The 27,053-nt window shown below is 51.8% G+C and overlaps 2 protein-coding genes across 8 annotated transcripts in view; one reads left to right on the top strand and one right to left on the bottom strand.

Annotated features, from left to right (window-relative positions):
- Positions 1–27,053, top strand: part of LOC127040205 (BLOC-1-related complex subunit 8-like) — an 82,528-nt gene that overhangs the window by 12,135 nt on the left and 43,340 nt on the right. For 2 of the 7 annotated variants that reach the window (XM_050934076.1, XM_050934075.1), the window contains exons 4-5: positions 152–259; positions 1,328–1,415. In XM_050934076.1, coding sequence (XP_050790033.1) covers positions 152–259; positions 1,328–1,370 — 151 coding nt within the window. In that variant the 3' untranslated portion in view covers positions 1,371–1,415. Of the gene's footprint in view, positions 1–151; positions 260–1,327; positions 1,475–5,674; positions 6,555–27,053 lie in introns of those variants that run through there. The other 5 variants (XR_007771405.1, XM_050934074.1, XM_050934077.1 and 2 more) reach the window with 5 other exon arrangements.
- TMEM221 (transmembrane protein 221) lies at positions 4,580–16,276 on the bottom strand. Its single transcript, XM_050934093.1, has 3 exons — positions 15,990–16,276; positions 7,242–7,327; positions 4,580–5,100 (listed from the first exon to the last, which is right to left on the bottom strand). Exons 1-3 carry the CDS (start codon positions 16,274–16,276, stop codon positions 4,580–4,582), a joined length of 894 nt encoding a protein of 297 aa, XP_050790050.1.

The following is a 27,053-nucleotide window of genomic DNA, read 5'->3' on the forward strand; positions in this document are numbered from 1 at the left end:
CACCCTTTAGCTAGTGTTTGAAGATGCAAAATGCCAAATGTAGCTGTAAATCCTCCTTAGCCATCCCCTCGCTGGCGTGCATATATATTCTAAACCAGTGAAGCCCTCAAAGGTATTAACTGCATTCCCTGTTCCACCTGGTCTGTTTCAGCGCCATAAAGAACATGCTGGACAGCAGTGTGTATTTTGAGAGCATCGACAGGCTGCTCAAGCATGCCATCGCTGTGAAGGACCGGCTGAATTCCGCTCAGGGCCGCAGGTAGCTCGGGAGTCTGACCCCCTGAATTCTGATAACTGCCCTACCGCTTTATAGGAATGATTGTTCTGTGACTGCTGAAGGCTTCACTGGCTGTTATTCTGCAAACCACAGACAAGCCAAGCAGTTACACTCGTAACGTGACTCTGGGCTATTATTTAAAAGAATAAGCTCCTTGCCTTGCGGTGAAACTCTGGTTCACTTTACTTTGGGAAGAAAAGCCTCTTGTTTACAATGTTTCCTGCGAAATAACTTATTTCCCTATGTTTAAAGAAGGGAGGGGGGTACTTTTTGGCTAATATGTAGCATTTTTGTGCAGTGTTAAATATATTTGTAGCATGGCGAGGGCCACAATAATAAAAGAATGTTTTAGTGCTGAGGACGGGAGTGTCTGACTAAGCAGGGTCCCCGCCTGGATGGGAGACTGTTCACTAGGTCATTTGCGGGGCTCTGTCTGTGGATGGGATTTTACAGTGGTCAGTGTAGCTGGAGGATGCATTTTGCTGTGTAGCACAAGGAAAGCAACTCCAGCATCTGCCAATAGATGAGCTGAGTCTAATATATTCAATCCATCGCCCCAAGAGCCTTAATGGCATGAATGTCAGGGGTGTTGTGGGAGTGAAACTCACAAATGCTGCACCATAAACCCAACAGCCTTGAATTTCCTGTTGTGAGCACATGGCACAGAACCGGGCATTCTGCCTCGTTTAGCCAAGTGACTTTCTGTACTCGATGTTTGTGGCTATGAGCTCTCCTATTTTGCCATGTTGCTGACTTGCCTGGGGCTATGTCTAATTTGCACACAATGGAACAAATTCCAACAGCTCTTGGAAGTGAGGCCACAGAGACTGTGGGTCTTGACATCCCAGGAGGCAGGTATAGGGGCCATGTAGCCTCCATTGGCTACCCCTTTCATATTAAAGATGGACGTGTCCAATGGCCACACTTGCCCCTATGCTGCACATGGAGGGCTCCAGGCTTAGAGGCTGTAGGTGAGGAAGCCCTGGTGCTTCACACTCCCATGGATACTGTTGTCCTTATCTCCTGGTGGATGTGATTGTTTTCTTACAGCACCGCTGCCCTGCAAGCCCCGAATCCACCAGCCAGTTCCTGATTTCAGACCAGACTGGCCTTCCTCTGCCTTTTTCATCCTGCCCAGGTCAGTGATCTCTTTGGCCAGATGGAAGGGCGAGAAATCTTCCACCCTTAAACTTTCTGGTCAGTCTGTGTGAGGTAGCTTAGAAGACTATTGCCCTTTAAATGGAAAGACACTGCAGCAAAGCGCAGTGATGTTGACTATGTCGGTGGGAAGTGGTGGTTAATTTTGGAATGCACATGTCCCAGATCCTCAAAGGTAGTTGGGCGCCCCAAAGACCTTCTTTAGACACCATAAAGAAGTGGGATGGGAAAAGGCCTGCACGCAGCTTGGCAGTTGGAAAGGGGTGTCGCTTACGTTTTATTTTTTCATTGGAGCGACAACTTCATGTTTCTTTCCACTAGAAAGGAATTTAACAAGCAGGTGGTTTTCCCAGGGCTAGGAAGAAAGGGGCATAAGGGGGTTTGAGATCAGAAAACAGGTTGTTAGCCTGGCATTTCCCTAGAGTGGTGAATAACCCCGCACAATCACACCCCACTTTAAAGAGAGAAACTCTGTATTTTAGCCATTGCTGTGTGCTCAGGAACACAGCTGTGTTTTAATAGCGTGATGCTCAAGGTTTGTTAATCTAGCAATGTGGTCTCCATCTCCACTCGCTCCCTGCAATGCCGCACCCATTGCTGTCCTAAAGCTAGCACACGAGTAACACAGCCAAGAGTCAGAATACATCAATCAGACTGCTGCTTTGGGGAGCCTGGAAGAAACCTTGCAGATGGCAGGGCAGGAAACATGGTTTTAAAAAACCCTGATTTTACTTATTGCCAGTTCATTGTGCTTGGACTCCTGGTATAAAACACATGGAAATCAATGCCTTGCTTGGAGACAGGTTTCAGAGCGGCAACTGTTAGTCTGTAGCAGCAAAAACAACGAGGAGTCCTGAATAAAGACTGGGAGTGGTTGGGTCATTACAAAACCTAAAACTAATTTCTCCAATACTAATTTCCCTCTACTGTTACTCACATCTTCTTGTCAACTGTCTGAAATGGGCCACTCTCATTACCACTTCAAAAGTTATTTTTCCTCCCTTGGTCTCCTGCTGTCAATTGAATTGTCTCGTTAGAGTGACCTCACACTTGGGAAGGCAACTCACATCTTTTCATGTATTTATACCTGCTCCTGTATGTCCCACTCCATGCATCTGATGAAGTGAGTTCTAGCCCACGAAAGCTTATGCCCAAATAAATTTGTTAGTCTCGAAGGTGCCACAGGGACTCCTCGTTGGTTTTGGAAATCAGTGGAGTTCTAACAGGGAAAGTCACACAATGGTGAATCAGACTTCGTTTAAAGAACTGGGTGTGTCTTACGGTAACCAGCACCATCTGTTGTATTTTTATTTCTTATTGTGCATTTCTCGATGTGATGCAGTAGGGACTGTCTGTGTGGGGAGTGGGAGAGCAGGGGAGGACTTTAGGGGATGGACGATGCCAGGGCTGTAACCTGAGCTAGGTAAGGGAGGGGAAAGGTCAAACACCTTTGCCCGGGAAGGGGAACAAAGGAAGGGAGTGGCAGGAGGGAAGCAGTTTGAGTTTGGGCTTGGGGCTGTGTGGGCGGAATTCAGGGTATCCTAGCTAGGATCCAAGCACCCTGAAAGCCCAGAAGGACTCGGTGGAGGGGTCCTGACTGTGCCTGCAAGCTCTGCTGTAACCTGTGTTCCTGTTGTCCAATAAACCTTCTGTTTTATTGGCTGGCTAAGAGTCACTGTGGGTCCCAGGAAGAGGGGTGCAGGGCCGGACTCCCCCACACTCCGTGACACTCTCTCTTGTACTAACTGCGCAGTTGCACCAAACAGGGCTCTTGTTTCACCTGCTCCAGCCCCGTCAATCCTAGCCCTAGCTGTATAACCACTAATCTCCTGGCAGCCCCCACTGCACTGTCACCAGGATTATCCTTTTCAGTGGGGAAACCAGCAGTAGGGCCAGGTGAACAAAGATCTTGTTTCCTTGCAAATGCCCTTTCTAGGCAATTAAAGACCAAGGAAAAGTGAATACAAAGGCTGGTGTTTACATGCAGGGCCGTGTTTCTGGCAGGCAGCAGCTGCCAGCGTTCAGGCACAGCGGTTCATGCTGGAGCAAAGGTTTTGCCACAGGAAGTGATCTTGTTGACTGAGTTGTGTCTGTGCCCAGTCCTGGAGATAAGGAACGCTGGGCAAGGTCAGGTCAGTGAGCAGCAGCCGCCCCCCCTCCCTCTCTCCCACCTTCCAACCTCCTCTCTCTCAATCTAACTCTCCAGCTGCATCTTCTTTTACCCCTCCCAGCAGTGGCTAGTTTTTCCTCTCCGAGTGGAAGCAATCTCTGCTTCACCATAACATACAGCAGCTGTGTTGAGGAGCGAGTCTTCCATGTGAACTGTCTAAACCGCCATAGCGCTAGCTAAGGAATAACGGGAGCAGGCTGGAGAGGGACCAGCAAGGACAAACCCTTGGAGTGCAGAGGGGAACTGGGCTGCGGGAGAAGGCAGCACACAGGACGGCCGCTCTCCTATGGCTGATACTGGCTGTTGTTTTTTTGCCCTCTTCTGACACGCAACTAATGGCATTTTGCCGTTTGGAGCCAGTTCCCGTCTGCCCCTCCCAGCTCAGGCCGACCCAGCAGGGAAGGGGTGATAGGGACTTTGAAGTGCAGCTCTAATCAGACAAGTGACTCTACCACTCACCCCCACCCTCTTTCCTGCAGTTTGATGACTCTCCGTCCTGCACAGCTGTCATGGCCCCAGTTCTGTCTCCTGCATCACCTGAGTTTCCAGGGTAGGATCTTTACTCACAGGAGGGCGATGCAAGAGGCAGAATGCAGCAGGCTGTAGTTTTTCCAGAGCCACCTTTCCAGCTCTAATTGCCTGCTACGATCATTAAACTGGTTAACGGCAGCCCCAGCCCAGCTAGGAAGGAGCTCTGATATAATCCTCCAGGCTTCAGGAGGAGTAAGATACAATTATAAAACTCTGCACCCTTCTCAAGCCCCTCCATCTCAGTGCAGTCCAGGCAGGAGGGACACCAAGTCCCTTTTATTTGGGTGGGACAGTAGATTTCCCCTCGCCCAATATCTGGTCGAGCTCCTGGGCAGGTATCTCAGCTGTTCAGTTGGGGACGGAGCAGAGAGTGGCCCATGTTAAGAGCTAAAGGGAAATGCAGATCTTGGCAGTGTTGGGATGAAACGTCCCCACTCCAGCCTTCACACCAAAGTTGAATCCTTCCCAGAGGCTGCTGGCTTCCGTGACAAAATATTCCTCATCTCCTGGGTGACGCTGTTCCAGGGCTTGCCCTCTACCTGCAGCAGGCCTGGCTCTGCCGACAGCGTCCTGTGTGTCCGGGGCAGGTTGCAGCTGTCCTTCTCAGCCAGTGGCCTATGGCTTCCTGGCAAGGTGAAGCTGCCTCTGGCTGGTGAGGCAAGGTGGGGCTTCTGCTCTATGTATGGTGGGTAGGAGAACTCTCGGTGGATCTCTGGCCGCGGGCGGGCTGCAGCCACGTTCTTGCTGTTGTTGAGATCGCTAGCCGGGGTGTCGCTGCGCCGGGCGGAGTCGTTCTCGTAGAGGGTACGGCAGAGCTCGGACTGGCTGCGCCGGGAGGCTTGGGAGGCCCTGATGAAGGCGTGCATCACCATGATCAGCAGGACGATGATCCCGGAGGACAGGATGCAGGCGCTGGTTATTCCAGTCTCGATTTCAAACAGCAGCAGCATGTAGATGGAGAGAGCTGGAGGAGAAGGAGAGCAAGGCAGAGATAAGGCCAGTCGCCTGACACACAACGAAAATGGGTCCTGGGCCAAGCCCACCTCTTGCAGCTGAGCAAGGGCCGAGCTGTTAGGGAGGGACGTCCAGTTTGGATTGAACATCCCATCTCAATTTGAGCAAAAGCCGTTTCCTTGGCTCTGCAACACTGCAACTGCCTCACAACCCTGATTCCAGACTTCACTTACCCACAAGGCCCATTTCTGGGTGGGGAGAGAGTGTTTTCAAAAGCGCCTAAGTTTCCAGTCCTCAAAGGTATTTAGGTGCCTATCTCCCTTTTGGATCTGGGCCTAAGTGAGTTAGGAACATAAGTCCTGTTTACCAGGGTGCTTTGGAAAACCCCACTCACTGAGGCATGCACAGTACCCGTTCCTGAGGCTTAACCGGTGACTAATCCCTGTGTGCTCCGCTCTCCTGGTCTCGGTGTTTGCTTTTCCTCTGTGCTGCTCCGCTCATTCTTTACCAGCAGCTGGTGTCTGGCTGTGGCCACGCTGCCTTTTAAATAGTTGGATTTAATTTTTTATTTTGAAATCTTAAAGGTGTCTGAATGCCCCACTCCTGAAAGGGCTCCATTAACAGAGCCACAGCCTGGCCCCTGGAACCTGGCATCCAGCTCATCAGAGATCCAGGAGGGGACTTTCCCTGGGTCTGGGTTATCCCACCCCCACAGCACTCTTACACCTTCCCTTGAAGCAGCTGGCAGCGGCCACAGTTGGAGACGGGAACCTAGGTTAGCTGGACCTTGCCTGATCCAGCCTGGCAATTCCTTTGCCCTTAGAGGCAGCGCGAGGGGGATTCTCCACAGTGCTGGCGCCTGGGGGGAGTCTTGGCTGTGCCACATTGAGCCTCCAAGGTGCTCATCAGTGATGACACTTGCTAGTGAGCTCTCTGCTATTTTCTTGCAGCATTGGATGGCCTGGGTGTCAAGAGAGGACGCTGCCCACACACCTTGTCTCGGGGAACATGCAGGGATGAGAGCTGCTGACTTCTTTTAAAAGCTTCTGAAGCCAAAACCACAAGTGACTAGCCACGCATGGTGTATAAAGGCCCAGTGAAGGGCTGTGATCTCCGTGGGCAGATGTCATGGCCCTAGCTAGGGCCCTAGATCCCCCTAGCTCATTGACTAGTCGCCCTGTTTGTGTCAAGCCAAGGGCTGGGTTTTGGGACTTGCCCGTTACAACTGATCTTCCCTGCCACCCCTACGAGAGACTCCAGGGAGAACGGAGGTGTGCTGTCCCCACCAATCTCTGGGAGAAAGCCAGCGCAGCGGAGAGGCATGTGGGGGTGGGGGGGGGCTGTTTCTTGTGCCTTTGAATCCCTCCCTATCAGGGCTTGTGCTGCAGCTTCTCCTGCATAAAACAAGTGGCAGAACATTAAAGTATCTCAAAAACCAGGTCACAATAAAGTCTTTTAAAACTACTTGCTATTGTCCCTCTCCCCCCACCCCTGAATCCCAAAACATCACAGCCACCTTCTGCACCTTTCTCAGTGTTATGGCCTCATCAAAGGGAGAAACTGAGGCAGAGAGAAGCTAAGTGTCTTGGCCAAGATTGCACAGCAGGTCCGACTGTGGCCTCTGTTAGTGCAGGATCTGAGCGCCTCACAACCTCCCATGAGCCAGAACAGGACTCTTATCCCTTCTCTACAGATAGGAAGTGGGGCCCAGAGAGATGAAAACCCAGCTCCTCAAAGGTAGTTAGGCACCTAATCCCCCTTGATCTGGCCTAAGTGACTAGCCCAGGGTCATGCAGGGAGCCTCCGGCACAGCAGGGAATTGAAGCCAGCTGGCCCTAGTCCCGGCACAGCCCTGGCTGGTGTCCTGCTCAGGGGTGGTTGGCTGAAGGGCTCGCTAGAAGATACACTGCAGCCAGGCTGCAAACAGGATTCCAGTCCCACCACTGCAGGAATAAACCTGGACTCAGGAACCTGGTGACATCGGCTTGGAAACAAGCGATCATTGCAGCCTGACCTATAAATAGATGTTAGGCAACCTACAAAGCACCAGGGGAGGCAGGGGCCTGAGCACCCTAGATGAAGTGCATGGGGTCTAGCCCGCCCCCTGGCGGAATGGGATCCCGGTGCTTGCAGAGAAATGAAAATCCTTGCCTGCTAAATAGATGGAAACACCGCAGCAGAACAAGCCAATGGCAACATGCCGAATCATGCGGCTGTCCAACAGGAACCAGTCAGCTCTGCAAAACAAGAGAGAGAAACACGTCAGTGGGAGGTTTTCAGTGGTAAAATAGAGCAATATCTAGTGATGCCCACTGCCTTGATCCCAGTGCAGTATCATTTTAATCTGATCAGAGAGATCCATGGCAGAGGCCTTTCCTGGACCTGCAAGGGGATTGACTGTCACCTAGTGACCCTAAGATCTTATATTCGCTGAGTCTCCGTAAAGCAGCGCAGAGCTGCTATGCAAGGCTCCAGTATTCAAATCGATCTAAGAGACTGGGGTTTGGGTCTAGTTTGATGGCCCAGGCTCGGGGTTTCTACACACAGTAAAGCTTCTCAGTCCAAAATCGGGACTTGGGGTGAAAAGTGCATTCGCTGCAAGTTCTAGAGTGTCTCAGAGATGCCGAGGTGCGTTTTAAGCCCTAACCTTGCCTCCTAGGGAGCTGAATTCTCCCCTCAGCAATGTGCCTGGGGCTGTCTACTCCGGTCTCTGCAGGCACAGAATGCGGATGTTGCTGGAAGCGTCACGCGTGCAGGGGGAGCCAATTCCCTAATCCCAGATCTGCTGTGCAGCTCTAAGAGGAGAAGATTGCCTGGGCCGTTGTTCTACTGTGGTGGGGCAAGGTTGTCTCCATTTCAGTATCTTTCCTTCCTGTTCCCCCACTCACTGTTTTGTTGGCTGAGAAATGAAAACCAAAGAGAGACAATCCCCAGTTGACAAACGAGCCTATGCTCCGTTCGCTCTTTTTGAGGTTCAGCCAGCCGGCAGGGGGAGCCAAAATTCACCACCACTTTTCCGAACACTGATGATGCAGCTACATAAAAGAAGCGAACAAAGCAGGAGCTTGTTTTTCTCAGTTCTGTTGTTCGGCAAGGCGGGAGATAAACCTAAGGAGGCTGCAAGCTGGAAAAGAGGGCAAAGGCTGGTGGGAGAGAGAAATATTTCAACGATTTTAAAGACTATTGCAAGAAACAAAGAGCAAAGATGATGCGTGTTAGTCCATAAGTCCATCGCCCTTTAAAAGCATGAAAGGGTGAAGTGCTGATGCAGTGAACTAAGCAAAGCCAGGTTGCATTTTCATCCTCAGTGCTGAATTGCTTTGCTTAGCTCAGCCCTAGCCGTGTTCATTTAGATGCACATTTTGGAAGGGGTTGGCCTTCTTTTTGAACAGCACATAAAACATCAAAGGTCAGCTCCTATCTAGGCATGTATTCCATGCTCCTCCCAGTAGTGTCTGAGCCCTTCCGCTTGACAGATTCAGCTTGTTCCAGTTGTGACACTGGATGGTTTCTGCGAGTGCAAGACTCTCTTGAGACTGGCCGGCAGCCCTGCCACTAGATGCGAGTGAGCAGGAATTCAGTAGCTCTTCTTGTCCACCCTGCGAAAGCTGCTTGAGATTCTTTGTTCCCTTCATTACAGCTGAGGTGACCTACAGAACCTCAGCGCTCCGCTTATGGGACTTCATGGGCCATTATCACCAAAGGAAGCTGGCACGCCAGCCTCTTGTTAATTGTGAGAGCAGAACGTAGTCATGAAAGGAGGTGACACAGTGGGAAAAGGACACAAAGTGCTGTAGGAGTAAGTGTGGTTAAAGGTTGTGGTTGAAAGATGCTGCAGCACAACCGTCTCTGTAGGAGACAAGGAAAGGATTGTGTAGTTCATCCAGGAGAGAGAGGCGGCAGATTGTGCTCTTGGAATGATTGACACAGGGAGGGGTTGGCAACCCCTGGGGAGCAGCACTCTGTTCTGAGCAGTACACGCACACACATCCTTCTTGGCAATGCGTGTGGTGGCCTGGACACTGAGGAACTGCCCCAGGAGTTGAAGGGCAGTTCAGTCTCCTGCCTCAAAAACTGGTGGCAAAGGGGCCAGTTAGTGCTGATGGTGGCAGTTCTTTTTGTAATGTGGACCTCTGTCCATTGGGAATTGACTTGAGACCTAACAACTCACGACATGGAAGAGCTGCTCAGCCTATGGTGTGTACCCCTCCTCCCTGTACCCCTCCCCCTCTCCCCCAGTCTGAGAAAGCGGAAGAGTAACAGCTCTGCTTTTGCATCTGGAGTAACTGCATAAGGAACAAGCGAGAGGGAAGGGACTTTAACTCTGCTCTCTAGCCAGCAGCTGATGAAAGCAGTGATAAGTCCACCTGAGGACCAGCCACCTGATAGGCAACATCACCAGTGCTCTGGCCAGCATGACCAAAATTGCACTATACTTTTCTGCGGAATCTGGCTACCTAGGGTTTGCGGGCATGAAAAAGGCAATGGGGGAAAGCCTCCAAACGCTGTCCCTAGAACGGCCCCTGTAGGGAACAGCCCTTCCCCTGGCTGGGAGGTTACAAGGTGAATGAGATGGAGGCCACAGGATCTTTTTCTATGCCAAATTCCCGGGATGTCTGGGCCTGCCTAGTGCTGGGAGTTTGCAGTCAGGAGCTGTTAATAGAACTTGGAAAGGCTCCTGCTCCTCATTCATTGTCGAGCAAGAGAAGCCACTTTGTTTTATTAATTACATGATTTGGGGGATTAGCAGTGGGGGAGAGGGAAACAGCCTTTGTTTAGAGCAGGCTGGGGCTATTGAGTGTGGAGCAGTAATGCAGCGTGACAGGCCCAATGTGGGAAAGCCTCCTGCTACGTGAGCAGATCCCCTAATGAAACCAGAGCCCCGGCTCCTCTTGGGGGGATAGGGCTGTCCCCCAGAGATGGGGATGGGCAGGATGAAAACACAAGCTTCAACATGCGGAGACAACAGCAAATCACACGTCAATAGGGGTGGAGGGGCTGAGACAATTAACCCTTCACGGGCTGGCATTTTTAGACCATAACAGCACTTTCCACTTTAGGATCTCAAAGCAATTTGTAAACAAACGTTATTTGAGTGTCACAACCCTGCCCCCCCATAGGGGTATAACCCCCACATTACAGATGGGGAGACTGAAGCACAGAGAAGTGACGTGACTGGCTCAGGATCACCCAGCAAGAGTGGCAGAGAGAACAGGACCCAGGAGTCCTGATTCTAAGACCCCTGCTCTAACCACACTGCCTCCCATCAGTCCTCCAGTCCACTCAGCTCTCAAGGGACGCCCATGCCCTCAGCAGCAGAAGGGTGAAGCAATGACAGCCTCTCACCTTGCTTAAGAAGTGCGGGGTTGGGGGGGAAAGCTAATTTAGGACAAACTATTTAAGTCAAATTGGTTGTGAGGGGCTTTCCTGGAGCCTGGCCCAGCGTCAGCACGGTGCATGGCCCAAGCACTGGGATTGGATTGGAGGATGGATCTAAATCCCAGGTCACCACCTCTGGTGCATTGGCTTCAGCTGTCTCATAGGTGGGAAGCCCTTTGCTGAATGGCATCATCATAGCCCAGCCCCCTCCCCCCGCCCCCGTTCTTTTGCCCTCATGGGCTCAGAATAAATTACTGACAATGAAAAGAACCTGGGACATTCTCAACTTTTACAGAGGGAAATCCAGAACCTTTCTGTAATCTGGTGTTAGAAGCAGGCTGGGTCCAGCTAGACGGGTCACAGAAACATCCTCTGAATTTCCTCAGCCCTTTGAATTTCAGAGCTCTTTAGTAATATCAGTTAATTAAGTCTCTCATCCCACTTGTGAGACAGAGAGTTACTGTCCCTGTTCCACAAACGGGGAAACTGAGGCACAAAGAGGTAAAGAATCTTGCTCCAGGGCCACAGGGTGATTCAGTGGCAGGGCTAAAAATAGAACCCAGGAGTCCTGATTCCCAGTTTGCTGAGCTCGGATGGGTCTGTGCAGCTTGGGTCTGTTTCATTTCCCCTCACAGCAAGACCACAGTCTGCAGCTGAAGAGAATTATTCTGCCCCGTGGGGACATGGGATCAGGTGAGTGCCCTGATGCCATTGTCTGAGGTCTTGCCTTTAGATGCTTAACCCTGTGCAAGATGCACCTGCGGTTAGCTAGGGCTGCCCTCCCCTCACAGCCCTTCTTGAGCGGTTGCACTCGGTCCCCCCTATGCAGAAACAAGGCAGAGAGCTATGGCTGGCAAGCTCAGAGCTTAACAAGGAACAGCAGCTGGAGCAATTGGGACTGGAGCTGGTGAGGGGTAGGAGAACTCCCCCCTCCCCCCGTTGCTCCAGCATGGTTCAAACGGCAACAGAGGGGCAACAGGCAGTCTGTGTCACCAGAATGGCCTGTGACTGCAGCAAACCAACCAAATGGGGTGGTGAGGTACCAGCTCTGCTCAGACCCAAAAGCTCTTGCCTACTGTGCCCAAGACATGAGTAGCCGTGTGTAGCCCTGCTTCCTTCTCCCACCAGCACACTAGATACAGACTCATCCTGGTAGCCAGTGCTGGGTTCTGATGACCCTGCAACCATCTCTCTCTCACTTTAATGGGAGCTGTTTGCACTAGGCTGTACACTTTATTGGTAGCCCTACAATAAAGACGTGATTCTTCTGGAGCATCCAAGGATCTTCACAAACAGGAATTAACTGAACCTTGCCACGTGTGTGGGAGGAAGCTGATAGGGTTCTTTAGCTCTCTGAGATGAGGCCCAGAAAGGGGATGTAACTTGCCCAGGGTCGCGCAGTCAGTCAGTGGCAGAGCTGGGAGTAGAACCCAGGAGTCCTGAGTCTCCATCTCCTCTACCCACTAGTGACATTCCATCCCTATAAGCAAGGATCAAATTGCTTCAGGAACATTTTGGTGTGATTAATAGATTTTAAAGCCAGAAGGGACTGCTAAGATCATTGAGTCTGACCTCCTGACAGCACAGGCCAGAGAATTTCACTCATCACACTTTTTTTTGCATCAGGCCCATAACTGCTGGTTGAGCTAGAGCATCTGTTTTAGAAAGGCAGCCAGTCCCCAAGTCATGGAGACTCCACCACATCTGGAGGTGTAGGGAAGCTGTTTCAATGGTTCAGTGAAGGTAGGATAAGAAATAATGGGCTTCATCTGCAGCAAGGGAGATTTGGGTTAGATAATAGGACAAAGTTTCTAGCTATGAGGGTAGTTAAGCTCTGAAACAGGCTTCGAAGGGAGACTGTGGAATCTCTGTCATTGGAGATTTTTTAGAACAGGTTGGACAAACACTTGTCACTGGATGGTCTCGGGTTACTTGGTTCTGCCTCAGTGCAGGGTGCTGGACGTGATGATCTCTCGAGGCCCCTTCCAGGTCGACATTTGTGTGTTTCTAAGATTACCCACACTGTACAAATTGGGCACCTTATTCCTAGTCTGAAGTTATCTAGCTTCAGCTTCCAGCCATTGGATCTTGTTCTGCCTTTGCTAGTCAAGACCCTTCTGCTATCAGAAATCTTCCCATTATAGATTCTGATCAAGTCACCTCAACCTCCTCTTTGGTAAACTGGACTTCTTTTGTCTCTCTCTGTGAGGCAGGTTTTCCAGACCTCGTATTGTTCTTGTAGCTCTTTTCTGAACCCTTTCCAACTTTCTCCCTAAAGAGTGGACATCAGAACCGCTCTCATCAATGCCGTCCCCAAGGGTAAGAACATCTGCCTACATCCACTCAACATTCTCATGCGTTTCCATTCTAGGACTGTACTTGCTCTCCTAGCCACCACATTGCATTGCAAGCTCATGTTCAGCTGGTTATTTGCCCCGACCTCTGAATCCATTAACGAATCACTGCTTTTCAAAATACAGCCCCCAATCCTGGAAGTGTGACCTGTATTCTCCACACCTAGATGCATGCCCTTGCATTTAGCTATCAAATTAGCTGATTGACCTGTTCCAGTTTTAATGGGGGATTTCAAAGGTGAATTGCAGAGCTTTGAAAATAAATAAAACTTTTAAGATCTGAACTCAGTATTAGGTGCTGGGTCAAATTTACAGTTGGTCGGGAATTTTGCCATCAGTGATTTTTCCAGTGGAAAATGTGGTTGCTGTAAAATCAGACTTTTCAACAGGAAAATTTTAGTTTTGCAGAAGTTATTCAGTTTTCTGTTGGGAAAGTCAAATTAAGTTTTGGTTTGGGTTGGTTGGACCCAAACTGAAATATGTTTGGATTGTTGAACTCACCCAAAACGTTTAGTTTTTCATCAGTTCAACATTAAACTCTACTTCCCTGTTGTGCATGTTGCCCTACACAAGTTGTAATTTGGGTCCCATTGTTTGCTATGGGCTGGACTCCCTGGTCCAACTACACATTCCACAATGCGATGCAGGTTTCCCTCCAACTCATCAGTATGGTCCAGCACAAGTCATGTGGCTGCAGGCACAGGCTGGGAGATGTAATCTCGCAAGGGAGCCTGGCCCACAGGGCAGAGTGGAGCCATGTGGCTTCTGAACTACAACTCCCAAGAGGCAATGTGCCCCCACAAGGAAATGAAGTTTAACATTCAACAGAGTCCAGGTGTAACAATCCACAACAAAACATTTTGATTCGAGAAATGTCAGTGTTTCATTTTGATCGGAAAGGCCAAAACAAAATATTTTGTCATTTTCAAATTGACCTTTTTTGAAATTCTTCATTCCATGAAAAATGTAGATATTTAACATTTTGTGTCGCTGTAGGATGAAAACAAAATGTTGAAATATTGGAATTTCCCGCAGGATGGAAATTCTTAATTTCACTCAGCTCTAGTCCAATTGATCCCTAGTGTGAATCCAGTGAAGTCCATGGTGTTAGTTACACCGAGGGGCATGTACGTGTGGACGTCATCTGACCTTGATAAATTTTCAAACCAAATATTTGCAAATCGCTTTCCCTTTTCACTTCCCACCCAAGGTGAGGTGCGTGTGTTTGGCCCTAACCAGCCCTGCATCAGCCATGCAGGGGACGCAGTGAACCCAGGCAGGCAGTGTTCAGACATGGTTTTGCAGGTGTAAATGTGCTGGCAGTTATTAAGTCAACATGTGTCTCTGGGTTAATGATTTGGGGTCTTGCGTCGTATTCCTGTGCAGGTCACCTTTAAAAACACCCAGACACCAATCAAGAGAATCCAGCTTGCCAATTCCTAAAAGTAGGAGGGACAGGGGGACGACTTGTAAGCACTGCAAAGAAGAACAGAATTTTGGGCCAGATCTCTAGCTGGGGTAAACAGATGCAGGATCTGGCCAGCTGGCCTTCTTTTCTGACTTTGCACTTCCTATTATAGAATCTGCTAAGTATCTGGGATGCTAATGAATTGCAGCGTTAGTTGTGGGTGTGAGGTGTGGGGAGGAGGAGGGATATTCACCCTAAAATATCTTCTGTGTCAGTGGTTTTGAAGCTGTGGTGCCCGGAGAGCTGGCTGGGCTCCCCTATTGTCCAGCTGCTTCTACAGGTGCCCAGGCTCTTCACTGCGAGTGAGCCAGCCACAGCAGCTAGAAACACAGAAGAGGAGCTAAAGTGAGCCACTGCTAGCAGTCAGTGGGCCTGGGACTATCAGCCACCCCTGACAATCAGGACTCCTGGGTTCTCTGCCACTGGCTCACTCTGTGACCTCAGGCCATGCCATTTAATCTTGGTGCCTCCGTTTCCCTGCAAAACAAATCTAATAGCATTTAAGGTCTTGGATGCCTCGGTTCACTGATGTGCTAAAAGTGCTGTGAGCTCCTCCGGTGAAAAGCACTACAGAAGGTTAAAATAGCCAGTGCTCAACTAATGTATTGCCCCCCTCCTGCAGTCTACCAGGGATGGACTGTGTGTGCTAATGTCTCCTCTAGCCGCCTGCTGATGCTCCAGTGCTGTATCTCTCAGGCAAGCATTGCTGGCTAAAGACTGGATTACATATTTCGAGCTAGATCCTCAGCTGGTTTCAGTTGGCATCCCTCCACTGAAGTCAACGGAGTGACACTAATGTGCACCAGCTGAGCATCTGGCCCTGGGTATTTATGCAAGTGTTGGGGGAGTTAAATACTGTGTTAATGTAACCAGATGTAAAGGCAGCTGTACATTTGCTCTGGTAGTCAATAAAAGTGGCTAAGCACAAATACACACACATGAAATTAAATCAGTTAGAGTCCACAGCCAGACACTCAGAAGATGAATGTTGGCATAGTCAGGTAGCTAATAATGATGCTAAGCAATGTAGCTCATCCAGGAGCTTTTCTGGCCCCCATCTCTATGCACGCCTATAAGGCAGAGCAGAGCTGGGATCCCCATTATAAAATGGGGAACGCGAGGCAGAGCTCTAGTGACTTGCCCAGGGTGTCAGTGTCAGAGCAGGGATTTGGAACCCCGGTCTCCTGAGTCCTGGGCCAGGGAATGGGAACTGCATGGGTGGATTGTGGGCGAGTGGGAGACAGCAGGGTGCCAGGCCTGGCAGTGCTCAGCTGAAAGGGCTCTTGGTGGGACTTTGCACCATACAGGAGTTGCATGAACTGCAGAGGAGGCTGGTGCAATGGCTGGAGGGGGCAGATCTCCCATTTACCCCTTGCCAAGGGAGGTCTGGAACTTATTTGAGTCCTCCTGCCCCTCCTCTCTGCACACTTATCCCGGGCAATCTGGGAGCCTTTAAACAGTCCTCAGCAGGTCAGCTCCTCCAGGGGTTCCACATGCAGAGTTCCCCGGGGGCAGGGGGCTGGCACGGGGAGGGTGACCATGCAGACCCCAGACCCTTGAGCGCCAGGGGTTCAATTCCTCCGGGAGCCACAGGGTTCCCCCGGCAGGGGACAGAGCCCTGGGGCCTGGACTCAAGATGCTCCCCGCCCCCCTGGACCCTGCGATGCGCCCCAGCCAGGGCCATCCTCCCCTGCTCACCTGTCCGGCTCCGCGGCTCCCCGGCACGCCTCGGCGCTGAAGTAGCTGTGCAGCAGGCAGAGCAGGAGGCAGCTGATGTTGAGCACCAGGCACAGGGCGGCCAGCACGGCCGAGACTGGCAGCAGCACACCCGCCACCCGCTCCGAGACGGCGCTGGGGGGGCCGGCCTGGGCCCGGCCTGCCTGGAGCTGGAAGATGAGGATGGAGGCGAGCACCGCCATGAGGGCCGCCAGCGTGCCGAAGAGCAGCAGCATGGCCAGGGAGCGCTGGGTGTACGCGGAGGGCATCGCGGGGAGCAGAGCTGGGGGCTCGGGGGGAGGGGGATAAAAGAGGCTCCCAAAAAGTTGTGCTAAACTTTCTGCTCCCCGCGCGCTCCCTGCCTCTCCCCGAGCCGAGCCGCGGGGACCGGGGCGCGCCGGCTGCAGAGCCCGGAGCCGTCCCGGGAGGAGCTGAGCTGAGCTGGGTCTCACCCGCCAGAGGAGCCCGATGGTGCTAATCGCACACTGGAGCTTGTCTCTCGCCGGCGCACACCTCTGCCCACGTGATGTTTCTGTTAATTAGGGATTTCAAACTTTCCTGGCGATGGAGCAAAGCTCCCTGCGCAAAGGAGGCGTTTTCTCCAGCCCGGGAGCGAGGGCTGCCTGCCCCTCCTTGTGGGCAGTTTGCGTCTGCTAAATTTCATTCCAAGTCTGCCCAGCACAGCTAGCTGCCTGGAAAGAAAAGCTGGTGTTTTCAAGGGGGACCTGGACAGAATCTGTGTTGAAAGATCCAGCTAGCTCTGCACTTCCCCTCTCTGCCTTTTAATCTTGTTTCAATCCAGCCAGGATACAGCTGTTGGTGAAAATCTGTTTTGCAGAAAGGTTTGTTTCCTTAAAAAAAGGAATAAGGCTGGAATGTTCTTGATGGGCCCTTTCATTTTGGGACCCAGTATCTGCTCTCAGTTACCCCACTTTTACAGTGCTGTAGTCCTGTCCAGTTTAGCCGAGTCACTTCTGTTTGACAGCAGTGTGACAAACTGGGAAAGTTCTTAATGTTTTCTCTGAGTACTGTGTTGGTGCCTCAGTGTCCCCATGGCAGTTCTTAAGTATCTGGCAGAGCAAAGGGCCAGTGCACCTAAATGCCTGGCACTCTGTCTCCTAGCAACTGATGGCCTGGGCCCCTCCTCTGCAAAGGTGCCAGCTGAAGGTGTTGGAGACAAAGGGATCAGGTGACCTCCTGGCCCAGGAAAGGGGCTGAGGAGAGAGGAGGGGCTGGGAGGGGTGGTTAGTCTGGAGCTGGCTGGGGTCAAGGGTGGAGGGCAGACCTGGGGGTCTGGCTCACTGCCCCCCAGAATGGACCCAGCCGAGGGGTCCGGTTCGCTGTATCTACAAGCTCTGTTTTAGACCCTGTTCCTGTCATCGAATAAACCTCTGTTTTACTGGCTGGCTGAGAGTCACGTCTGACTGCAAAGTGGGGGTGCAGAACCCGGTGGCTTCCCCAGGACCCCGCTGGGGTGGACTCGCTGTGGGAAGCGCACGGAGGGGCAGAGGATGCTGAATGCTCCAAGGAGAGACCCAGGAGGTGAAGCCGTGTGAGCTTCTTGCCCTGAACAAGTCTGCTCCAAGGGAGAGGAGGCTCCCCAAAGTCCTGCCTGGTTTGGTGGGGAGCAGTTCCAGAGCATCGCCCGGGGACTCCGTGACAACTGGTGGCAGCGGCGGGACGTACTGCACCCTGTGAATGGCGCTGCTTGCAGTAAGTGACTGGGGAGCAGTAAAACAAAGGAGGGATAATGAGGACCAGGCATGCTGAAGGCTCAGAGTGGGACGGTTTCAGGGGGCGGTTAACCTCTGGGAGTGTGTGACCAGCGAGAAGGACTGTTGGAGTAACGGGGTCCCCCTGAGGTCTGCAGCCAGCAGTCTCAGGGGCGGAGGAGCTTGCCGCTCGACCCTGGGAGAGAGAAGGATTTTTGCAGTAGCAGGGTTCCCCGGGGGATTGCAGGAGCAGTCCCAGGGGCGGAGGAGTCTGCAGCTCGACCCTGGCAAAGAGGTGGTGATCACGAGAAGGGCTGGCACATCAGGAGTTCTTCCTGGAAACCATGCGGGAGCCAAGAGCACACAGGCCTGTGAGTCCAGAGCCACTTGGGAACGGTGAAGTGATGGTCTATCACCATCTCCTTAAGGAGGACATTGTGATCCTGTGCACAAAGAGAGGGTTACGCGTGGGGAAATTCACCAAGGCACAGTTAATCATGCAGTTGGAGGAGGAGGACCGCTCTGAGGAGCAGATTCCTGGCCCAGATGGGGCTACAAGAGGATCTGAGAGCAGCTGGAGCATCAGCCAGGCATCCCCGGGAGTCTGGTCCCCAACCAGACGAGGGTCTTCACGATTGGGTTCCCCATCAGGAGATTGGAGACGGATGGGATGGGAGCAGAGCCCGAGAGAGCGAGAGGACCGTGAGAGAGAGCAAGAGCCCGAGGAAGAGCTGCAGGAGAAGCAGCAGCAGCATGGACTGGTGATGGTGGATCAGAGAGACATAGGGGGCTGCCCAGGGGTTAGTGGGGAAACACGCCTGCGGGGGCGAGGCCCTGGGACAGAGAGAACTGTGGTGGTGCAGCCCCAGATGCTGAGGGAGTGTGGGACCTGGGTGAAGTTCCCTGGGGTGAAGCCCCTCGCCCTGCCTATGGCCCAGATCCCTGTGCAGACACAGGAGGGGTTGGGCTGGCTGGTCGTTGGGGTTCTCCAGGATATCGGCTGGGAGGCCCTGTTGGGGGGTGACTGTCTCCCCTTGGGACAGGATCCAGGCCCCGCTCCTGTAACGGCCGAGGGTTTGAATTCAAATCCAGGGAACCAATTGGCTAGGATGGAAATGGTCAGTGAAAATGCAAATGACCTGGCTGGCAGTGGGGAGGGGCTGCAGGGCTCAGGATACCTGCCTACCTGTAACCAGCCCCCTGGGGCTGAGTGGGAGGGAGAGATGCTCCCCGCCCCCCTGCACACCGGAGAGGGGGCTCACGCTGGCTCTGATGCTGTGACCAGAGCAAAGAGCTCGCTGCCTGGCCCCACTGGGACAGCAAGGGCAGCGCTGAGCATGGGGGGAGCTGAGACCCCAGCTGAGTGCAGGGACACCCAGGCAGGGCAGGTCAGCTGCCAAACAGGTTTGCCTGGTCCAGACGTGCTGCTGGGAAGTGATTACACAGCAGGGAGGGAGCTACCAGGGACAGGGCTCAGGGGGGCTGTGACTCCAGGCCCAGCCAGCAAGAGGGAGCAGGTCCCACTCCCTGCCCCAGCTGCTGAATCCCAGACCGAGCTGCAGAGGGATCCCTCCTTGGAGAAGCTGAGGGAACTTGCTGGCCACAGCGCTGCAAACCCCCTTGGGGAAGGCTGCAGGGACAGAGTCCTGCAGGAGAAGGGATTCCTGTACCGGGAATGGGCTCCCCAAGGGGAAGTAGAACTGGGGGGAATCGGGAGGCAGCTGGTGGTGCCCCAGGAATCCACAGGGTTCTTCCCGTTCGAGCTGCTGGATGGGAGGAGAGTGAGGGGACCCCTGAACCTGAAGAGGGAGGATTGGATGAAGAAGGGGGAAGACCCCCTGGGGGATCTCTTCCCTGAGGTGGGAGACAATCTCCCCATCAAGTGTTCCCCATTCAGAGTCACTGGGAAAGCAGCCCAGAACCTGGAGAGAGAGCTCAGGAACATGCTGGCTTTAGATGGGATCCAGCCGTTTTACAGCCCATGGGCCTCACCCGTGGGGCTGATCCCCAAGCGAGACAGGATGATCTGGTTTTATGGGGGCTATCAGAAGCTTAAAGCCATCACAGTGTCCAATGCCGACCCCATGCCTAGGCCTGGGGAGATTCTAGACAAGCAGAGGGAGATGGAGAACTTGGCCCTGGCAGACACTGATAACATGTGCATCTTTAGCCAGATCTGGGAGGAACAGGTGTCCCAGGTGAAGAGGGGGCTGGGCTGCCTCAAGGAGGTGGGACTGATGGTAAAAGCTGGAAAGTGTAAGGTGGGGATGGCAGAGGCGTTGTGTCTGGGCCACAAGGTGGGAAGCGGCTGCTCAAGCCCAGAGCTGGCAAAGGCCAAGCTGAGGGCTCTTAACCAAGACAGCCCGAATTGCAGCCCAGAGTGCTGGGAGAAGACCCCGTCCCAGTTTGAACCCCATGGGTATTGGGGATAGCAAAAGGGGTCAAGCCGCATAAACCTTCCCACATGCGGCCTGCAAGTGCCATCAAGCACACCCGACCTAAGGGAGGGCGTGAGACTGGACTGTCCTGGTGTAACTCACACCAAGGAATGGGAGAGATGCTGGGGCATCCATAGGAATGTTGGTGGGTTCGAACTTCCCCAGGTCACTGGCTGGAGTGACCTCGCTCAGTTCGGTCTCGAAGGGGGGAGAGATGTGACAAACTGGGAAAGTTCTTAATGTTTTCTCTGAGTACTGTGTTGGTGCCTCAGTGTCCCCATGGCAGTTCTTAAGTATCTGGCAGAGCAAAGGGCCAGTGCACCTAAATGCCTGGCACTCTGTCTCCTAGCAACTGATGGCCTGGGCCCCTCCTCTGCAAAGGTGCCAGCTGAAGGTGTTGGAGACAAAGGGATCAGGTGACCTCCTGGCCCAGGAAAGGGGCTGAGGAGAGAGGAGGGGCTGGGAGGGGTGGTTAGTCTGGAGCTGGCTGGGGTCAAGGGTGGAGGGCAGACCTGGGGGTCTGGCTCACTGCCCCCCAGAATGGACCCAGCCGAGGGGTCCGGTTCGCTGTATCTACAAGCTCTGTTTTAGACCCTGTTCCTGTCATCGAATAAACCTCTGTTTTACTGGCTGGCTGAGAGTCACGTCTGACTGCAAAGTGGGGGTGCAGAACCCGGTGGCTTCCCCAGGACCCCGCTGGGGTGGACTCGCTGTGGGAAGCGCACGGAGGGGCAGAGGATGCTGAATGCTCCAAGGAGAGACCCAGGAGGTGAAGCCGTGTGAGCTTCTTGCCCTGAACAAGTCTGCTCCAAGGGAGAGGAGGCTCCCCAAAGTCCTGCCTGGTTTGGTGGGGAGCAGTTCCAGAGCATCGCCCGGGGACTCCGTGACAAGCAGCATCACAGACAGCAGAACAGAGCCCTTCGTTTGTAAAAAGCAAGGGCCAGATTCAGAGCTGGTGTAAATCAGCATAACTCTGGAAAGAGGTATGTTGATTTACACCAACTATGAATCTTGCGCCAAACTCCTACAGGCTCTTGATCCAAAACTCATTGAAGTCCAGGAAAAGTTTCCCATTGATTTCAACAGGCTTTGGATCAGGTCTCGTAGATTAGGATTTGGCACCCATTTAGCCAGTGCACTGGGCTCTTCCACAAATCCGGCTCTTGGTGGCTCAGTGGGAGCTGCTGAGTGCGGAGCTCTTGAAAACCTGGCCTTGGAGGAGCAGAGTCTTCAACGGAGCCCTATGGTTTGTCCCTGGCTAGTGAAGAAGAATTCGGACCTGGTTCACCAGGAGTAACTCCATTAAAGTCAGTGGAGTCCCATTGGTCTAAGGTCAGACTCAGGCCCAGGGCCTTTCATGTAATTTAGCCAGAAGGCAGCATCAAGAATCTTTGGCCTGTAGGAATTGAGGTCAGTGTTACCTTTGGTTGGTTTGTTTGATCTATAATGGGCCGGATCCTTAGGGGGATAAATCGGGGAAGATCTGTTGGCTTCACCAGAGCAATGTGGATTTGCATCAGCTGAGGACCCATGTCCCTTTCTGTGTTGAAGTGGGAGGAGAGAGATGATATTCGGCTGTCCAGGCTGCCACTTGGACCTGTGCTGCCTGCACTGTGGCATCTCCAGCTCCTCTCTTCCTCTCATGTTCTTCTCGTGTGGCTCTTTGCGCAGCCCTTAAGCTTCTCTCCGAAGTTGCATCTTGTCCACACTTTTCCCCTACTGTTCCCGTGGCGACTCAGCTAACCCTGACTTCCTGTATGGTGAGAAAATGCTCTCAAGTTCATCAAGGACTTGGATCAACACCATTAACATAACTCGCAGGTCTAGGCTCAGCACTTCTGTATAGCTAAGTGCCTGTGAGTAAACAGCCCCAGCGGGCACGGGGTGATATCTAGTCCTGGGGAAGAGGAATGGGAAATCTGTCTTGCCTACATTATGAGAACAACACAATAGCCTAATCCGCCTTCCATTGGTAGTCAGTCACCCTGGGCTCCTGAATTTATCAGGAAGATCCCAAAGCACTTTGCAAGCTATGGGCTCCATTCTGCAGTCCACAATCAGGCAAAGCTTCTATGATCTTGAACATGTTTTGGTTGGTTAAGGGCTAAAATGCAGCCATCTCTGGGGAGGAACATGGCAGCTGCCTAATAGCTCGCAGTGACACTTCAGTGTCATTCAGAAACGGAAAGGATTAATACAACATATATGTTAAGCTCCAGAGGGAAATTAGAAACAGATCTGGGTTATTCAAATGGGAACTTGGTCAGGGATGTTCCATGCCTGCGTGGGTGGTTCTGTAGGTAATACTTGGGGCAAAGGATATCCAGTTCCTGCAGATACTAACAGCTACTTCAGGAGGAACTGAGGGTTAAGCCACTATTTCCATGTCTGCTTCCCTGCAGGTGTATGTATTGTTCTTCCATGTGTCCAAATGAAGCATTAAGAAAGCCACAGCCCGTTATGTTCAGTAGGGGGCAACTGGAAGGAACTGAGGCTATCGAGGTAGCAGGGACTTCTCCAGAGTCAGTGGCTCTATAAATACCATTTTCCTTTGCTCGTTGTATTTTTAGCAGTGGCCCTTGCCTGTACTGTGTATGTTCCTGCATGGCCTTCCTGCCCCACAGCAGTAGCAGCACGGGTGTAGAAGCAGCACCAGACATGGGGAAGGGTGCAGAAGGGAGCAGGCAGAGTGGGTCAGTCGATAAAGACTGGGGGGATTGGGTGTTTGGATTCAGGAATTCCCCTGTTTTACTGACCCCTTCAAGCCGCCTGGCACTGCAAAAGCCAGGCTAGACATGTGACAAGGAGAGAGGCTGTGGGGAGATTCCCAGGGCTTTTGGCTGGGCCGGTCTCATGAGGTTCCACTGTTTGTGGGCCTGCTCAGAACCTGGAAACACAGAGACAGGAGCAATAGCAGCAATCAAATGTCTCATGCTTCCTGTGAGTTTCAACGGCAGCTTTGGGGTGCTGGTTATTTGATCTAAACGAATTTGCCTGCCCTGTCGTTCACCAAATCCCCCAGCACTTCAAGCTGCTCTGTTAGAACGCAGAATGAAAGCAGAGAGGGATTCTGGAAATGGGTTCCCTCCTCTCTCTTTTCCCATGGTTTGCATGATCTTGTGCTTAATACATTACGATGCTCTATTTGCCTTGCTCAGCAGCGCCGAGACCATTCCGCCTGCCCTCTGTCCCCACTACATGTGAGGATTTCACTCCAAGGGGGGCATTTTTTGCAGGTCCCCATAGCAACTGAGTAAATACTCTTGTCAGTCCCCCATCCCTTCCTACTCCATGCAGATGAGATGCCTGCAGATTAGACTGCGCCCTAATGCAAGGGAAGGGGACTCCAGACTGCTTTGGTTTGTGTCTGTTTTTCTCATGCTTTTTCTCCCTTCCCACCTAGTCCCCTTTGTACAAGGTGTTAATTGCAAATGAACATGAAGAACACGAGGTAAGCCATGTTCAGCGCTCTGGTGCCGCATTCCTGTTACAGATTAACTGGAAGCTGTTGGTGCAGGTGTAGAAACAGAGGTGGGTTCAGCCATTAGCTGCCCAGTCAGGAGTGCACATGTGAAGAGCAGGGTCACCTCTGATACGCCAGGGGCCATAGCCCCAAAGGGTCTCACGTGCTCCCAGCCGGGCAGGTGAAATGGCTGAAAGCTGTGCAGCACCGCACAGAGGCATCTGTGCACACAGCTCTTTGGGAGGACATACAAATCAGGGATGCTGACTGCCCCTATCCCTCCCCTTTAATAGAAATGCCAGTAACCCTTTGCTTGTTTCAGAGTGGTAGCCATGTTAGTCTGTATCAGCAAAAACAACGAAGAGTCCTTGTAGCACCTTAGAGACTAACAAATTTATTTGGACATAAGCTTCCGTGGGCTAAAACCCACTTCATCAGATGCCTGGAGTGGAAAATACAGGAGCGGGTATAAATACACAGCACCTGAAAAGATGGAGTTGCCCTTTGGATGCTGCAGCAATGGACACACGCGTTCTCCTAAGCATGAACTGACTTAGATATTTATATACCAGAATCACCATAGTATCCAAGCTCTATCGTTTACCTGGCAGTCTGGATCGCCATAAAGAACAGCAATCCTTTGCACAGGGGAAATCACTGAGGCAGCAATTGTGACTCCTGTCCCATGAGATGTGGCTGTGACCAGCTGTTGTGACACAGGGTGTGACAGAGCCTGACTCTTGCTGTGTGGATGCCTGTTGTGTTAGCCCTTGGATGTGTATAATGAACACTGACTCTCTGTACATTTGTGACTTCTGATTTTCCCCATGCTCTCCTCCTAGTTGCTTTCTCTGCTGTGCCCACAGCAATTTCCACCTCGTTCAGCGCTGGAATAAATTGCCTAGGGAGGTTGTAGAATCTCCATGGTTGGAGATTTTTAAGAGCAGGTTAGACAAACAGCTGTCAGGGATGGTCTAGATCAGCGTTTCCCAAACTTTTTTGGCGATGGAACACTTTTTAGCCTATTACAGAACACTTATAATATTACTTTGTAGTCATTTGGTTTTCAAGTAAAAAATTGTGTTATTTATGCTCAAATATATTTGATTTTATAAAACAAAGCAACAATACAAATTTAAAATAACTTGAACTAACAATTTCTAACTGGAAAGCGTGTATAAAGTAGTACAAAAGTCAAGTGCAAGAGTCTTTCACGGGACACCTATTCACATCGTGTGGAACACCAGTGTTCCGTGGAACACAGTTTGGAAAACGCTGGTCTAGATAATACTTAGTCCTGCCTTGAGTGCAGGGGACTGGACTAGATGGCCTGTCGAGGTCCATTCCAGTCCTACAATTCTATGACTCTCCAAGAGTCTGGTGCATTTAATTTGGACTTCTTTGCAGTACCACATACAGTGCTTTGCTGCCTACTCTCGCACCTGTTTGTGGCCACTTTGCACTCGAGAGCAGGGGGATTTTCCAATGTGCCCAGGAGGTTTAGGAGCATGGTGACTCTCAGTGGGACTCATGCTTAGGTTCTTTTGAAAATCAGATCCTAGACAGGCATCTCTCCTTGCTGCTGCATGCAGCCTGGGGTATTATTCCTAGTCTATTAAAAATATCAGGAACAAGCAAGGGAAGAGAGCCCTCAAGATACATCACTGAGCAGCAAGGCTAAGAAACGACAAGTCTGGACGTTGGTGTTCACTCAACAAAAGGCCCACTAGAGCTGACAGGGGTTTGCCATCTCTTATAAATATCTCTGAGAAGCAGCAGTGCCTTTCCCCTTGGGATAGCCTTCCTGGCTGACGCTCCCAGGGAATCACATTCTTCAGTATGAAAGCATCGCTCCTCCTAGCAAGGCTGACCCTTCAGTGGAGAGGGGGATGTTTTTATTGACCATAGCTCACCAGGAGTTTTGGCTGGTCCCAGAAACAGATCCATGGTCCTGGTTCTGCGGGGTTGTGTCTCATTGGGGGGGTGAAGCTCGTCTTCCTGTTGGGTGATCCCTAAAAACACATGCAAACATATTCCAGTGACTCAGACTGAGCAGAATGCACGTGCTCTGAGTCATGAACCACTGGAATGCTGAATAAGCAGGAAGGATGGTAGAATGCTTAGCCTGGGTGTTCAGATTCCCTGCTCTGCCACAGACTTCTTGTGTGATCTTGGGCAAGTCTCATGGTGTCCCAGGTCCCATCTGTACAACGGGGATATCAAGAGCTGTTGGGAGGATCAATACCTTAAAGATTGCAAGGGGCTCACCTACTCTGGTGATGGGGGCCAGAGAAGTACCTGGACATAGAGCGGGGATGCCCAAAGTGCTGGTTGCAGGGAGACATCTGTCCTGGCCAAAGTTCTTTCATTCATAAAAGGATCCTCTGTAAATCCTAGCTCAGGAAATAACTAGCACAAATACTTCCCACTTGACTTCTTCAGCGTGTGTAACAAATATTAGCATTGCTGGGGGATGGGCCGTTTTATAAAATAGGGAAACTGAGGCAGAGACGTTATGAGATGAGTCCAAGGCCACTGACGGAGTCAGTGTGGGGAGCGGGGGTGCTGGAGTGCGGTATGCACCCACTCCTTTCTTTGCACCACTAGGCTGTGTTGGTCTCCGAATCAATCTGCAGAGGACGTGTTGTTCTAAGGCTGGGGGTTCAGTCATTGTTATTGTCCTGGCATCATGTTATGCCCACCGGTTGAAGACATGCCAAGGAAGACACTTGCTGCTTAGATACTTGTCACAAACGCTCCACCTTTTAGGCGGCCTGACTCTGGGTCTGTAGGTCTGTAGGCAGCCTAGTTTCCTAGCATCATCCATCATCTGACTTGCACAGGGCCTGTCCAAGCTGCCTCCATTTGAAACCTCTCCCCCCGAAGCTGCAGTGATCTGGCTCGTATGCCAGGATGGAACTATGCTGCAGTAACATCTGATGTGTCAGTACCCTGTTCACCTGCTGAAAGAATAGGATTGTATATGAGAGTGTGTGCGGGGGAGGCCTGTTTCTGGTGTAGTCACTTACACAAGAGCAAAACGCTAATGAATCAGGGTGGCCGCATGTTACACTGGTGCAAGTGACTACTCGTGGTATAGGGCAGAATCAGGCCTAGTGCCTTTCAGATTCTATGTACTGCCTGTGCAAGGAGCAGGCGAGTGGCTGCGGCCAAAGGCAGCAACCATTGTGGGCCCAGCGACATCTTACACACAACATTGGATCATGCTTTACTGAGAGGGGGAACATTGGCTGGGACTCCGGGCTTGTCCCTGACTCTTTTCTAAATGTACCACAGAATCACTCTGTCCATGCAGGTAACCCACCAGACACAGGGAGGGAACTCAGTGTAATGCAGTATAGTGATAAATTCAGGGAGCTAGATCTATTTAGTTTCATAAAGAGAAGGCCAAGGGGTGACTTGATCAAAGTCT

Source organism: Gopherus flavomarginatus, chromosome 24 (genome assembly GCF_025201925.1).
Source record: "Gopherus flavomarginatus isolate rGopFla2 chromosome 24, rGopFla2.mat.asm, whole genome shotgun sequence".
Taxonomy (NCBI): domain Eukaryota; kingdom Metazoa; phylum Chordata; order Testudines; family Testudinidae; genus Gopherus; species Gopherus flavomarginatus.

What these genes read in the sequence shown, in the direction of transcription:
- TMEM221 (XM_050934093.1), bottom strand. Translation starts at nt 16,276, where the DNA reads ATGCCCTCCGCGTACACCCAGCGCTCCCTGGCCATGCTGCTGCTCTTC. An exon ending in GGAGCCGCGGAGCCGGACAG is followed by an intron (nt 7,328 to 15,989) that starts GTGAGCAGGGGA and finishes CTTGTTTTGCAG; the next exon opens with AGCTGACTGGTTCCTGTTGG. An exon ending in TGTTTCCATCTATTTAGCAG is followed by an intron (nt 5,101 to 7,241) that starts GCAAGGATTTTC and finishes CTTCTCCTCCAG; the next exon opens with CTCTCTCCATCTACATGCTG.